The 15,375-nt window shown below is 42.2% G+C and overlaps 1 protein-coding gene across 2 annotated transcripts in view; it reads left to right on the top strand.

Annotated features, from left to right (window-relative positions):
- The first annotated feature begins 725 nt into the window (after positions 1–725).
- Positions 726–15,375, top strand: part of NIPAL2 (NIPA like domain containing 2) — a 49,472-nt gene continuing 34,822 nt past the window's right edge. Inside the window, exon 1 of one of the 2 annotated variants that reach the window (XM_023920730.2) lies at positions 726–1,135. In XM_023920730.2, coding sequence (XP_023776498.2) covers positions 1,043–1,135 — 93 coding nt within the window. In that variant the 5' untranslated portion in view covers positions 726–1,042. The remainder of the gene's footprint in view (positions 1,136–15,375) is intronic. The other variant, XM_023920731.2, reaches the window with a different exon arrangement.

Below are 15,375 nucleotides of genomic sequence, written 5' to 3' on the forward strand. Positions count from 1 at the left end.
CGTATCTCCTTGCCTGCTGGTAGCTCGGTCCCCAGCCTGCTATCCTGCATGCTGACTTGTTCTCTCTCCTGGTGCATCTTGCTGATGGTAGGACCACCAGCCTTACTGGGACTAAGCAATCAATGCCAGTTCTTCAGAGCAGGAGAAAACCTTTGTAGAAGGGATCAGAGTAACTGCCCATTGACCCTTGTCTGCTGCAATAATTGTCAGGATTTTGGGTGTTTTCAAACCTAGCTAAGCAATGAAATGAACTAATACAAGTCAGTTCCTCCAAGGTGCAGTATGAGCTCCCTGGATTGTATTGTATTTGTATTGTCCAAAGCCTGAAGACGTGGTGTCTTAATATTCCATTCTATGCTTCTCTAGAAGCCTGCTTCTGTCCACTGTGTAATTCTACCAAGCTTCTACCTTGCTAGCTCTACTCTCCCTTTAATGAGCTTGTTGAGTAGTTGTTTTCCCCAGAAGAAATAAATGATCAAATCAAAACTAAAAGAATGAATGAATAAAGCCACTGACTGGGAACAAACACATGGCCTGAATTGTCTGCAAAGAAACAATTCAGGAAATAGTTAGAAGAGAAAAATACAGGACATAAGTGAGAATTTATGTGACCATCTGCCTTTGGGAAAACTTCTAAGTTTTGCAATCTAGCAGTGAAGAATTAATGCTTAACCATTAGATTTAGGCACTGATTTGAAGGAGTTAAATTCCCAGGCTGCCTCTTCAGAGCAGGGTGGGGCATTGAGGAAGTCAGAGACAGAAAAAAGGCACCTGAATGCCCTGCGAAGGAGGAGGAAAAACCTTCTGTCAAGCTCGCTTTCCTCTCCTATGCTCCAACTAGTCCCCAGCTGAGGGTGTCCTGGTGCACACCAGCAATTGCAGTCTGGCCGCACACACCTGTGTGCAGTGACCCATGTGAGGAGCCTTCCCCACACCAGGAAGAGTGCCACGTCCACCTCCTGTTCTCCTCCTCACAGCCACCCCTCCCCACTGGTGTGGCAGTGCATGGCATGGCCAGTGGCTGGGGCCTGAGGGCAGGGGCATGGACATCATCCCAGGCACATGGAACGCATCCTTTGGGGCACCGGGTGCCGGGAGTGGGTCCCTGTCTGGCCCCTGGTACAGCACACACAAGGTAAGTGCCCATCGTGCAGCACAGGAGCAAGAGGGCTTGGGGAGAGGGGAGTACTAACTTCAGCCTCTCTCCTGTGTCCTCTGACAACCCCATTCGGCACCTGTTCGCTGCTGGCTCTGCTCCCTCCTCACCCCATTGCTCAGCCTGCACCGCCCTGGCTCCCCTCCCCAAGCAGTCCTTTCTGAGTAGGAACTGGACAGAGCGGTTCTGTTCTGTGCTGAGCATCGCTGGCTTTTGTCATCTGTATTTCTGTCGCTGTCAGTGCTGACAATGGATTTAGGCAACTGCAAAAGGGAGACTGAAGCAGCCCCTGAGAACTAGCAATTTGAAGCCTCTGCTAACAATAAAAATGAATTGGAGGTTGATTAAACCTTTTCTCTGCTTTTTGTTTTACAAACTAGATGGCATGGAAGGATACTCAACATTTTTGATTTTCTCTGCATAAGAAGGAAACCACTTTTTCATGATGCAAAGTATTGGTCTAAATTGTGCATAAAATGACTTGCAACTAGCTGCTCTCCTTTTCCTAGGAGCAGCCCAATAGCAGGTGATAGCCTGAAGAAGATCCCAAAAACTTTCCCCTCTGGATTCTGCATTTGCTGCTGGGTGGATATCCATTTGGCAGCATGCATTTTTCAGCCCCATGTTCTCAGAGCAAAGGAAAAGTGAGAATTCCTGTGCACAGGTCCCTGGTGCAGCAGGACTCCTGGCTGATGGCTGGTGGCAGTGCTTCCCAGGACCAGGGCTGGGGTCTCTTATTGGAGATATTGAATGTGGAGCCAATGTTTTTACTGTGGGTTTCTGAATTAGGGTCCCAAGGCTGTGAGCTTGCACAGCTGCCAAGAAGGTGGCAGCAGCAGGGAATTCCCTTGGCATGGAATGTCAAGGTGGGGAATATCACCCACCTGCATATCAAGTTGGGGGGTTTTTGTTTGCTTGGAAAACCTCCCAGTCCTGCTCCTGTGCTCCTTGGGGTTGTTGCATGAGTATTGCTATTTTTTAAACATGGTCATTTTTCTGGCTAGACTTTAATAATATTTTAGAGCCACTTGGGTGTCTGTGTGTGAGACTGATATTCTGTTCTTTTATTTACTTTAGTTGTATCTTTGTAGCAGTAATGGGTAATGGTGGGTTATGTGTTGATGCCAACCTTAATTTTTCCAACAGTTAAATTCTTCTGTCCACCCCCATTTTCACATTTTACATTTTTGGAAGTCTCAGAAACAATTTCCTCCTCCCATTCATGGCTATCCTGGCTGTGATTCAGTGGATCATCCCATTTTCAGGTCTTCCCATAGGGGCTCTTTCCCTTTCCTTTTCCTGAGGTCATTTCATCCTCTTGGTTTGAAAAGGAGCTCTTTGTTTTCTCCCTCTACAAGAGACCATAACTGCACTGGCTCTGGTCTGCATGGGAACATCCCAAGACAGCTGAAGTAAGTTACTTTTGAGGGAGTATTTTTCAGCCCCTTCAACCCCATCAGGAGGTGAAAGAGTGAGATCCCCTTTCAAGAGCTCCTAGACATGAGGGGCTTGGCAGGGCTGCCAGTCACAGTTGCCTAGTGCCACATGGGCATCAGACACATCCACACAGGAGCAGCAGATCTGATACATTATTTAGAGAAATACATGGCACTAGAGTAGGCCTTCAATGATGTCTGTAAACAGTCAGGTCCCTGGAAAAACTTGAAGTGGCTGTGTCCACATGGCTGTGTAATATAATCTTTGTGTTGGAATTTATTTTCTTTGTCATTGATTTAATTGGAATTATTCTCCTGATTGGATGCTAGATGTTGGCATATTGGTAGAAGGGGGCACACGTGGCCATGGGGAAAAAAAGGTGAAGGTAGGATTTCTCCTTGGCATCAGCATGGGTACAGCTTGGTTGATACTGCTGGAGGAGCTGTATCTCTGAAACCAGCAACACACAAGCCATGTTCCCACAGCCCTCCACCAGTGATGGTGTGTTATGGGACATGAATGTGTTTAATGGTGCAGTAAAACCTGATGAAATATGTACTTAGTTACCTGAAGTATTTCCTGCAAACTAATGTTGTAATATTTTTGTGTCTGCTGGAGTCATGAGTGTAGGAAGCCACAACATGTGGGCTTTGTCTGCTTAATAGAAAGTGTATGTAATTGCCTCAGTGTAATACATTTTTATTTCCCTCAGGACTTCTCATAGGTTTTTACTTATTTATGGTATTGTTGTTTATGGACAACACCAATTTGCAGGATTAGTTGAGATTATTATCTACAGTATTGATCTTGGTTTGACTTTGCATCAGAGTAGGAGAAAACAGCTGTGTGAAAACAGTCACTGAGAGCTCAGATGTAATAGAATCATAGAACAGCTTGGTTGGAAGGGACCTTACAGGCCAGCTAGTTCCAAATCCCCTGCCATGGGCAGGAACAATTTCCAGTAGACCATGTTACTCAGAGCCTCATAACAACTCTTTTGTAACTCAGCATTTCACATTTCTGTCGTGTGTAGACCGTGTGTGTAGTTGTTCAAGTGTAAGAAGCTGAGCCAGAGATAGGAATTTATTTCACTTCTGCTTCTTTTTCCCTCTTTACCTGTCACGTCATAGGCTCTGAGTTATTACTGGCTGCCCAGACAGCCGCCTCAAAGATTGTCTTATTTTGTGGGTTGTGGGAATAAATAATTTCTGCTCTGTATTTAGGGGTTGACAGTGCTGACAGTTTCTTCAGATGGATCTGTGGCCTCTTGTCCCCTCACAGTCTGTCACAGCCTGTCAGGTGGTATGTGCCTGATCCTTTGTGTGGTCTCATCAGCAGTGGTGGCTGCTATCAGGTGTGATCAGAAATCCCACAGATTAAGCAGATTCTTGTAGAGATCTTTCTGCTCTGCCTTCTATTATATAGATGAAATCTAGATTTTGTGTGGAATGTCACAATCAAGGTTTTTAGCTCATTCTGTTCAAGAAGAACATCTTCAGTGCTCCAACTTTTCCTGCTTTACTTGGGGCTCGATGTCTACTGTCGCTGAGCCTCAGGTGAGCAAGGTGAGAGCATTGACTTTCAATTAGGAAAAGCTCCACAGCAAGTCAAGGTGTCCATAGGAAGTGTGGCTGGGAGTCAGAGAGCAGCATGGCCACAGCACAGGTGGATTTCAATCAGGACATCTTTCCTCTGCAAGAAGGAAGAGAAAGGCTGTTAAAGGTGAAGGCAAACTCTCTTGGAGTTTTTAATGCTATTTTCTCAGTCTCTGTAGGATACCTCTGTCTCCAGTCTACTCCCTGATGCACTGCAGACTTCAGCTTTTTCAGGTTAATCAGTAAACCAGTCCATGGGGAAAGCAGAGACAAATGTCCTCACCCAGCTTTCACTGGTGTACTCATCTGTGAAGACTGCAGTGAAGTTTTTCCTGTTCAACACCATCCTTCCAGCTCTTTGTTCTAAAACTGTTCACTGAAAGTAGACAAGGGTATCAAAACCCTGACTCTATTTCATCCTGTTGTCCTTTACCTGTCAGATTTCAGAGTTCATGCAGTTTCAGTTTCCTTTATCTTATTGGAAAATGTGTTTGGGAGAAAATGCATGCCATTACTCAGGTATTAGGGAAACATATATTCTTTTCAGCCCTAATAAATCAAAACTTAGGAAGAAGACTTTGTTCAGCCTTTCAAATACAACCTTTTTGAATCTCTCATAGGGGAGTTCAAAACTGAAATGTTACAATGAAGCATACGATCACAGAATGGGTATGGTTGGAAGGAATCACTGGAGATCATCTAGTTCAACCTCCCTGCTCAAGCAGGGACCCCTAGAACACATTGCTCAGAATTTGTCCAAAAAGCTTTTGAATCATTCCAGAGAAGGAGACCTACAACCTCTCTGGGCAGCCTGTTTCAGTGCTCTGTCAGCCTCACAGTAAAAAATTCTTCCTCATGTTCAGATGGAATCTCCTGTATTTCATTTTCTGTCCGTTGTAGCTAGAAGAAAGAAGAAGCATTGCATGATTTTCTGGTGTTGTTGTTCTGCTGTCAAGAATCCAGCAACTTTCCATGGTTTAGTGCCCATTTAACTAGTTTCTGCTAGAAAACGATTTGTGGCTTTGGCTCATAAATGCAGGACTGTCAACTGGGCCGGTTTGCACACAAGCTCTCAGGCTCTGCCAGAGCTGTGTGTCTGATCTGAGACATACAGAGAGCTGATCTGATCTGATCTGATCTGATCTGCTGAGGGTTGTGTTCTGATTAGCTTTAGTGTGACCAAAAAGCTGACACGAGAAGGCAAAATTGAATACTGGTTAGAAAATAGTGCCCATATCTTTTTTCAACCTCATACATCCATTCTGCTATGCTGAACATCAACTGTCCCTGCAGATGTAAAGATCACATCTCTGATGTGAAACGAGCACACAGCTTATAGACTGCAGCCTCCAGCTTAAAGAGAGATCAGCTGCTGCTTGGGAACTTACTCATTACTCAAAGGTAAGGGAAATAAGTACAGGAAAGCATTATCCCTTGTCTGTTCCTTTGCACAATAAGCGTGTCTGTATCATCCCAGCTCTCAAATGCCATAGGGAAATACAGGGTTTTTCCATCAACCACTGCAAGCAGAGTGGGAATAAACCATGGAGCTGTTTATATCTCTGAATATGGAGGAGGCTGGACAGGGGGAACAGGTCTGGAACAGTGGGGAAGTAGCTCAAAGACTGGAGGCAGTATGCAGTTTTATGAGTCTGCTTGAGGAGTGACCAGATTATCTGGTTTCCACCAGGCACTTCTCAGTGAAAATTCAGAACAGAATTTGTTCAATAGTAGTGGCCAATAGTAGTGCTTGGGTTCCCCCTACAAAGCCTGGAAGGAGTCATGTGCCCATGGCAGTTTCCCTGCCAAGCCCAGCGTGGTGCTGGGCAGCAGAGAACAGCAAACCAACCCAGCTCCACATTCTGAGCTTGGCTCACACAGACTCAAAGCAAATGCTGATGATGGGAGGGCTCACAGTCCATCTATTCTGGACGTTTTCTTCTCTTCAGCATTGCTGGCAGAGCTGCTTGCAGGAGTGTTTCCTTGCTTGATGGGCAACAGAAGCTGGTGAGCAAAATCCTTTTATTTAGGCTGATACCTCACAATTAACTTTGAAGAAGTCTTGGTAGCTCTTCCTGGACTCCTCATCCAGGACATTGGAAATGAATGCTCTTGCAGAGCTGGGGCCATGCTAAGCACCAGCTGTAGGTTGTCTGAGTGTTTGTTGTCTCATTCTCATTGGGCTATTTTTCACAAGTCTCAGACTGTTTTCAATGCTTTCCTTCCCAGCAGATACTATGGTAAAATAAATTTTAAATTTTTTTTTTCTGAGGACATTAAAGAAAATTTGCATTTGTTTTTCTTTTTTTTACTGATGGTTGAGGTGATTGCAAGTTAAACAGGGGCTCTGTAATTACACTAATCTATTTTAAGAGGTGTAAGAATGTTAATTAAGAAATTTCTAGGCAGTAAGGAACATTACAATACTTGTCATTTGTCAGAAAGTGGGGTGCAGAAGACAGATGCAAAGAAACTTGAGTCACTAATTACACATATCCTACCTAGTGCAGAATTCAGTTTTATTTCAGACTGTTTCAAAATAGTATGTTACAGAAAAATGGGGTGCATAGTGCAGGCTGTATCTAATATCCAGCTTAGCCACTGACTAGAGGGCTTAAACTATGGAGCCAGCAGAGCAGGATGAGTCCTCCTCTTCCCTTAGTCAGCACTGAGTGGGAAAGACCAGACATGGGATGAATCTGAATCCCTACACTGTTCTGGAGGTGCCTGGCTCAGTGTAGTGCTCTCCCTTCCTGTTCACATCTTCTAGACTAGTCTACAAGTAATGACTTTAAATTAAATTGGCTGTGGCCACTGTGTAGATTTTCGAGTCTCACAGCAGGTCTGTGAGTTGCAAAGTGATGTAGGGTGAAAGTCTGGCTGCTCATACCAACACCTGTCCCTGAGATTTCCTGAGGTTGCTGTGTGGGTCTGGGACACTGCTGTCACACAAAGGAGTAGTGTTGCTCCCACCTTGAATCTGTGCTTCTGGTGCTTCATTTGCCCTAGCACTCATTTGACTCCTTGATGAGACAATTTGCATAAATTGATAGGAAAATACTTATTGATTTAATTTTTAAAATACAAGTTGTCTTTCATGTAAAATCTCACTTGTAATACCAGCCCCTTATGATTTTATGATCCAAGACTTCATTGGTCTTTGGAGTTTAAGTATGATCCTTCTTTTACCATGGTCTTGAAGTCTACTTTGGACACTGATAAAAAAGATGTCTGAATCTTATCTTTTCTTGTCTCCAAGACATATCTGCTCAAGTCCTCTTTGAAGGAATCAAAAGAAAACAAATTACTCAAGCAGAAATCTGACCAAACTCAAAAAGCAAGGTTTTAGAAAGATGAACAAACAGCAGACTGTGCACTTCAGTCATAAGGGAGGTGAGGAGCTTTGACTAACTTGGTAACTGAAGACTCTGATTATTTCATTTGCAGTTTTGGTGACATGTATAAACTGTTATGCTTATGTTTATAGTGTCACCACAGATTGTCCCAGAAGAATGACATTCACTAAAGTGAGCAGCTTTCCATGCTTTGACTAATATGGACTTTGAAGCATGTGGCCAGCAGCTTCAAAGAGCAGCCATTTGGTGTGTGAATCAACACCAGGCCTGGAGCAGAGCTCTTAAGAAATGGATATTTGCAGTGTGCTCATAAGTAAATAGTCGATATCAAACTAAACACGTGTGTGCTGCTTAAACAGAGGTGATACTGGTGTAACTCCACTCTCCTCAATGACGTTCATGGCTGATTCACATCACCTTTGCCAGAAGCTTCAGCTTTGTTTGGTGATATGAACTCTTTTGCCCATAAAGGGGAAATGAAGAGAGGTTATGAAGCTATGATAGCAAGAAATCACAGAATTGTTAGAGTTTGAGTTTGTGCCTTGGACGAGGCACAGAGCCACTCTCTGGCTATATTTCCTTTTGTATCCTGCTGTATTTTGCAGAAGCAGCCCTGTAGTGTAGAGATCTATGGTGAAGTACAAAGTTTGTAGGAAGTCCCTCCACACATGAAAACAATGACTCAGAACAAAGCAAATGCTGGCTCCTTGGACAGGACTTCTTCATGGTGGCTGAGGTAGAAACATAGCATATCCCTTTGTGGACAACTCTCCCTCTTGCTGACATTTAATTCCCTAGAATCAAATCAACCTCATGGGAGCTGAAATCTACACTAGAAACAAAGTAATTTTGCCAGCTGATACATATTGTAGTTGAAGCCCTTTTCTTCTACAACCAAGGATATCTCCACTGTAAAGATGTTCCTGTGAAAAACAACCAAAATATGGGGTTTGTGTGCATAACAGACTTGTACCCACACAGTTAAATACCAATTAAAAAATTTAACTCCTAGTTTAACTTGTCGGGCTCCAGTTTTGGAATAAATAGATGGTGGCTACATTTACTTTGCTTTATGACTCTAACCTACTATTTCTTAATGTTTCTTTTCCATTTTTATTTGGGGTATTGGTGTGAGTTTAGGGATATTTTTTCTGCTTTGTAATTATCACAAGGTTCTTGTATTTATTGACTTCTCATATAATTTTCTTTCCTCTGTTTCTCTCTCTTTCACGAAGTCTTTCTCTGAGCTGTGACTAAAGCACCATGAACATTTTTGTTCAGTGTCTATGTTTTCACGTAGCAGTGACTCAGTCATCATGTCAAGATGACCAAGAGCAAAGCTTGTAGTGTCTGGAGAAGCTTCAGTCAAACGAATGATAGCAGCTTTCACCTAATCAAGACTTGCTCCATCTCTTGACTATTGTACTGGTTCTCGCCAGAGTTAATGTTCTTCATAGTAATTTGTGTGATCTGTCTTTTGGATTTGTGATGAAAAAAGTATCGCTAGCAGTCAGGATGTTTAGTTACTGCTGAACAGTGCTTGCACAGCACTGAGGTGTGTTTTGCTTCTCATACTGCCCCATCAGTGTGTGCACAAGAAGCCGGGCGGGGACACAGCTGGGACAATTGACCCCAAGAGACCAAAGGAATATTCCATATCACATGGTGTCATGCTCAGCATATAAAGCAGGGGGAAGAAGGGAAAAAGGGGACATTTGGCATTGGTGCTCCTATGTAACCATTACCCATGATGGAGCCATGCTTTCGTAGAGATGAAACTGAACACTTACCAATGGGAAGCAGTGAATGTATTCCTGGTATTGCTTTGCTTCTCATGCAGTGTTTGCTTTATCTATTAAACTGTTTCTATCTCAAGCCACGCGTTTTTGTGCTTTTACCCTTCCAATTTTCTCCCCCATCTTGCTGGAAGAGTGGCTCCAGCTGTGTGAGGCTGAGCTGCTGGCTGCTGTGATAACCACACATCAGAGACTGCCAGGACAAACTGAAGAGCAATGCATGGTTTAACAAGCATGCATGTGAGAGATAATAGCATCTGACTCATGAAGAGGATACTCAGTTCTCCTTCATCTCTTTAATTCCTGAAAAGGGATTTATCTTCCTGACCCCATTGCCACAGTCATGTCATCCCTGTCAGGAAGAAACTCTATAAGCATTATATTCTATACTAATGCTAAAATAGCAGAAAAAAAAGACAGCAAGTTCTTTATTGGAGAATCTACGTTAGATACAGTTGCTGAAAGACCAACAATACTCAAAACTAGGGGGAGAAATATCACCACCTTACTATCTCTGTAAATACAACAGAGCATATAAAAAAGGTGTTAAAGGTACATACAAGGGATCATTCAGCTACACTGATCTTAGTTTTCTCTTGCAGAAGGCAGCTGTGAAATAGATGCTTTGGATTTTTGTGAACTAAACACCTCCTCTTTATATCAGCATTCACTGTGAATTACAAAATGCTAATGATACTTTTATGCTTTAAACCAGTAAACTACAGTTTGTAGGAAAATGTCGAAGTGTACAACTGAAGTGTGTCACAGGGAGACAGCTGAGCAAACACAAGCCTGCTATCTATATCTCAGGCCCTTGCAAGAAACTTGAATGTGAGGCCATTTCTTTAGACTTTATTTTTTTTTATTCCGAGAATTGCATCTTATAGTTTTGAACATAAGTATCTGCAAATTAAAATCATCCAGATATGTGTTTGTGTGTATGCACCCATCTACGTACGTGTGAATATTTCAGAGAGTGCAGGACCTCTTGTTTTAAATCACCACTGACAATTTAGCAGTTGTTTATATTTAAATTAATAATGCTGTTAAGCAGAAGGATCTGACTTCTGGAGTCTTCTGGAGTCCACTATTTATTTTGTTTTGTTTTGTTTTGTTAGGAGCTATCTGTAAATGATTAACACTCTCTCTAGAAATGAAACTAGGAGAGCCAAGTGTGAGAGGTGCAGGAAGGAAAGCAAGGAACTACTGCAGAGGACCCCTTCTCTGCAGGAACAGCAGACTGGAAGGGCCTTTGGGCTGCTCCTTCCCCTGCCATCAAATCAAATAATTATTTTAAAAACAGATGGGCCTAACTTAATTCTTAATGCAGCCAAGTATTTTCTTTTTTCCCTGCCCTGTTGTAACTCCTGTTAGAATATTTCTGGCATGCCACTGGCTTGGAAGCATAGTGATTTCCTGCCTGTGTTTACCCCTGTCTGACATGGGTGACTCCGTGTTTCAACAACTGAGCACGTTCGCTCAGGTTGTGACATGGAGAAGCATTTTCAGTGAAGATCAAAGGAAGGGTTAGTTACAGCTAACAGAAGATTATTTGAGTTAGAATGGGAGACAAGCCTGCCTTTGTTTGCAAGTGATGCTGGAGAGGTGCATGCTGGAAGAGGCATGCCATTCCTCTCAGCTGGTAAAGGGAGATTTTTACGTAAAAATTCTTTTGAGGATTTGCTAAATAATGTATTAAGCTGGTTACATTTCTGTCAGGGTTCTCTGTTTCTGATTGAGGTGTAGTCAGAAATAGCTCATTTATACTTCAGCAGGACTTGTACTACAATAACAAGAGGGAACAAGCTCTCTGTGCTTGGCTTGGAGGCACATTTGTGTGTACATGCAGAGGTTGTGTGTACATGTGGAGTGAGACATCTCTCCAAGAGTACTTCTTGTGCCTTGCCCTGCCTGATGTAACACTGCACTATTTACTCAGTTGTTCAGATATCTCCCTTTTGAGCTCAGCTCCAGCTTCCCATAAGCCTTGTGTCACCTCCTTGGCTCTCAGTTTAGGGGTCCAGGGAGCCACATTAAGCAGAGATAGGAACAGCAAAGCCTCTCAGTGTCAGCCAGACTGTAGCTTCTGGGGATTAATATTCCTGGGCTTGGAGTGGTCTGGCTTGGACCTTACCCTGTATACCAGGAATTAACCTAAATCACACAGGAATATTCAGAAAGCCTGCTCCTGGGCAGCAATAGAAACGTATCCCCAAGCCAGCTGGCCATTTTGTGGGAGAAGCTGCTCAGACGGTGCTAGCTTGCCTCACTGTTTCTCCTGTGGAACCTGGAAACTGGCAAAAGTTTATAATACTATTCTTGCTCTTCCTGGTATGTAATTTCTGTAGTTGCCATGGAGATGATATGTGATAGTACTTGAGAAAATCTTTTATTAAGATGTTTTCAGCTATGATTGAGTTTTTTATACAGTCATGGGAGAGGTTTTTATTTGCAATCTAGCAGGCATTATTAAAAACATGAAATTGTCTTTGATTATGCAGCAAAATATCCCAAGAACTAAAGTGTCCCAAAGTATCACAGGCTGTTCATGGAAACAGTGTAAAAATCCATTCTGCCCCTTCTCTATTCTCCCATTTATTTCTAATTTTAAGATTTCATTCCTGAGAATAAGAAATTGAAATGTAGAAGTTGAGAGGTTTGGTTTTAACTCCTCAAAAAGGAAAAAAAATTGCTACTCATAATGGTCTCTTAAAACTGCCTGAAGGTCAGTTGTAGTGAGGCGGGTAATTCTTGTCTCCTGAGTAACAAGTGATAGAACAAGAAAAAATGGCCTCAGGTTGGGAAGGTTTAAATAGCACAGTAGGAAAAGTTTCTTCCCAGACAAGGTTCTCAAACACTGGAACAGTGTGCCCAGGAAGGAGGTTGAATCATCATCCCTGAAGGTGTTTAAAAGACGTGTAGGTGTGGTGCTCAGGGTTGAAGTGGTGGACTTGGCAGTACTGGATTACTGGATTAATTGGACTGAATTATCCTAGAGGTCTTTTTCAACTTAAATAACTATGATTCTAGGCTTGCTAACAATACAGTGGGTGGATATGTTTGTATATAACCTTAGTAAGCACATAAAAAATTACTTTAGTTACTTTCACAGTTCATATTCTCCAGCTTGGTTTGTTACCTGCTATGTATATTAACAAAAATAATCAGAGTGATGAATATAAATAGGATCTCATGAAAGTGATGAAAACACAGAGGTAAATAAGAGTCCCACTTCTGTAGCTGCTGTATCCTCTCAAGTTCCCCCACCTTTTCATAACTTACCAGGCTCTTATTCCAGCCTTTAAAGTTTGTCACTTTTCTGGAAAAAGATATATTTTAAATTTGTGAGGCAATGTAGTTACCAAGTCTACTCTCTCTAATCCTAACAACAATGATGCCAAACATTTTAATTCTCTCCTTCTCATATATTGAACAATGTCCTTTTTCTTTCATGTCACAATGAACAAATCAAATGTATTTTCATTCCATGTTCCCACAATGGTAATTGCCCTCTTACTCTTATTTCAGCTGTCCTTCAGTACTTCATATGGACCTTAACTCATATCTGACTATATGAATTGCACTATGAAAACCACTGGAACAAGGACCTTGTTTTATTTATACATCTGTAAAGTACTGAGTACAGCCAGAGCTCTGTGAATAATAATAGCTAAATGATAAGCCTCTCCCAATTCCACATGGTAGCTCTTTGAAAAATATGGTTTTTGTTAAGGACTCTGAATTCCTCTTGCTTCAGAGTTAACTCATAATTGGAAGTTTAGAACATGTTCCATCCCTTCCTCTTTTTTTAAATAAGATCCATTGAGGTCTGACAAAATTCCAATTATTGGAAATGGTGCATAGCTTTTGAAACAGTACAAGCCATTAAATTTGTTGGGAACACCTTTAGATCACAAATACATAGAGAAATCAAGAAAAAATAGGAACAACAGTTTAACTAGCCTTGATGAGTGAACTGACAAGAGACATTTAAAGTGTTTTGGGTTTTTTCTGCTCATCAGTTCAATTTATAGGCATAGCAAGTTTCCATAAATAATAGCGTATACCTTTTAGTCAATGCAAATTAAGTTCCTTTTTCTAAGTTTTTATTTCACAGATCTGGCAACTGCAGTTTAGTGTGCTTTAGGAAAACACACATGTAATATGGATAAATTGCATTTCACAATATAACTGAGTCTCCAATGCAGATTTTAGTCTGCAAGTGATAAACTTACTAGAATTATTGCCAAAGATACAGATTTCAGCCTGGCTTTCATTTGCCATAAACCCCTTATTTTACTTTGACAATAAATAGAGACTTTGCATGTGAAATATAATTTCAAAATACTGTCAGAATGATGTGAAAAGGTGCTCTGGTAATTGAGCATCAGGTCCTACCTGAGTGCTGGGAGCAGGACCATACCCAGCCACGTGCCACACTGCCACTCACTTATTTTGAATAGCAGTGTGCTGCTACTCCATGTGACAAATGGATTTCTCCTGACTCATGGTTCAAACTTCTCTCCCCCATGCCTCAGCTTGTGCAGGACCCTCATGTGGCTGGGATGGGGATGCCAGGCAAGTGTTGAGGGTGCCTTGCTTGAGACCAATTTGCCATTTCTTGAGCTCATTTACCCTGGCACTGCCTGTGCAGGTCAGTGTCACCCCTGACAAACTGCACAGGGTCACCAGTTTAAAACCCTTGCTGTGGACTGTGAATTTTGACCTGCCTTCAGTGTTAAACATTGGCAGGTGGCTGATAAAGAACGTAATGGTAATGGGGTATGTTTTGGATAGATTATTTCAGGCACTTAAGCAAGGCAGTGAGGGAGCAGCAGGCCAGAGGAAAGCTTTCCTCAAGCCTGTTTTGCCAGCAAGTAAACTGTTGGCAGATCCACAATCTCAGTCTACGGTCTGTGTGCTCAGGAGTTATCTAGGAAGGACTTCAAAGTGGGTACGTGACTTTCATGGTTTGTTCCAAAACACATTAAAATGAAGTAAATTAAATTTCTGTATTTTTTATTTTCTGGAAAACTTAAGGGCAAGATGTTTCTGTGACAAGCCTCATACATTTGGAAGCACTGGAAGAATGTGTCAACAGTTTGAAATCTGGGGTCTGACAAAGTGGCCTGTATGCTCAGACAGATGTTTCGGTGATGAAGAAACTTGCATTTTATGCCAACAGTTTTGAATATTTAAAACTCTTTCCTGTATAAGTCCTTCTTTGACTGAAGTAGTACCATGGCTCTGAAGTTGTGTCTGCAACTGAATTCCCCAACTGAGGTTTGTCTTGACACTTATGTGTGGGAAGCTCTGCAGTGCTGTGGATGACATCACAACTGGATATCACAACTGGAAACTCAGAGAATATCATGTTTATTACTTACTAAACTGGCTGTTCCACCAGTCCTTTAGCCTCTGAAGGATATTAAATGGCAGACACTGCACAAATAATGAAGCCTTTCAGATGATAAGGTGGGAACAGAAGGGCTCTGGTGGCCTTCAGGGCAGTACAGCAACCATTTTGTGATCTGTCTTCAGTTGCAGGTCATCTTTCATTCATGTATGGTTTTCCTAGCCTGAGATATGCCATGATGTTTTTTCTCCTCTGAGTGCTGCTGTGTGTGAAAACCCTGTTTCATTAGAAATTTCTGATTTAAGAGTCACTCTGATTTAAGATGTTCGCAATGTAATTTTCCTCTTTACTGCATTTGTCCCCATTTTTTTGTTTAATATAAGCATGTGTGAGTATGAACCCTCATGAGACAGTTTTGCCATGCTGTAGCTGCATGGTGTTACTGTACTTTCATCTCATCCCCCTGAATGGATCCATGTGATATTTGACCTCCTTAGGGCATTGTGCTCTGCTCTTAATCTTTAGGGGTCTGTCCAGTGCTGGGTTTGGAAGCATGGTGCTATCACCACGCTAAGCAGAGCTCATTAACACCTGTCAGCCTGGAGCAGGCAGTGCAGTATATATGCCAACAGCAACACTCAGGTGAAACATGTGGTCATTGCAATAAAATGACCTGAGC

The sequence above is a fragment of the Cyanistes caeruleus genome, chromosome 1 (assembly GCF_971803275.1).
Source record: "Cyanistes caeruleus chromosome 1, bCyaCae1.hap1.1, whole genome shotgun sequence".
Taxonomy (NCBI): domain Eukaryota; kingdom Metazoa; phylum Chordata; class Aves; order Passeriformes; family Paridae; genus Cyanistes; species Cyanistes caeruleus.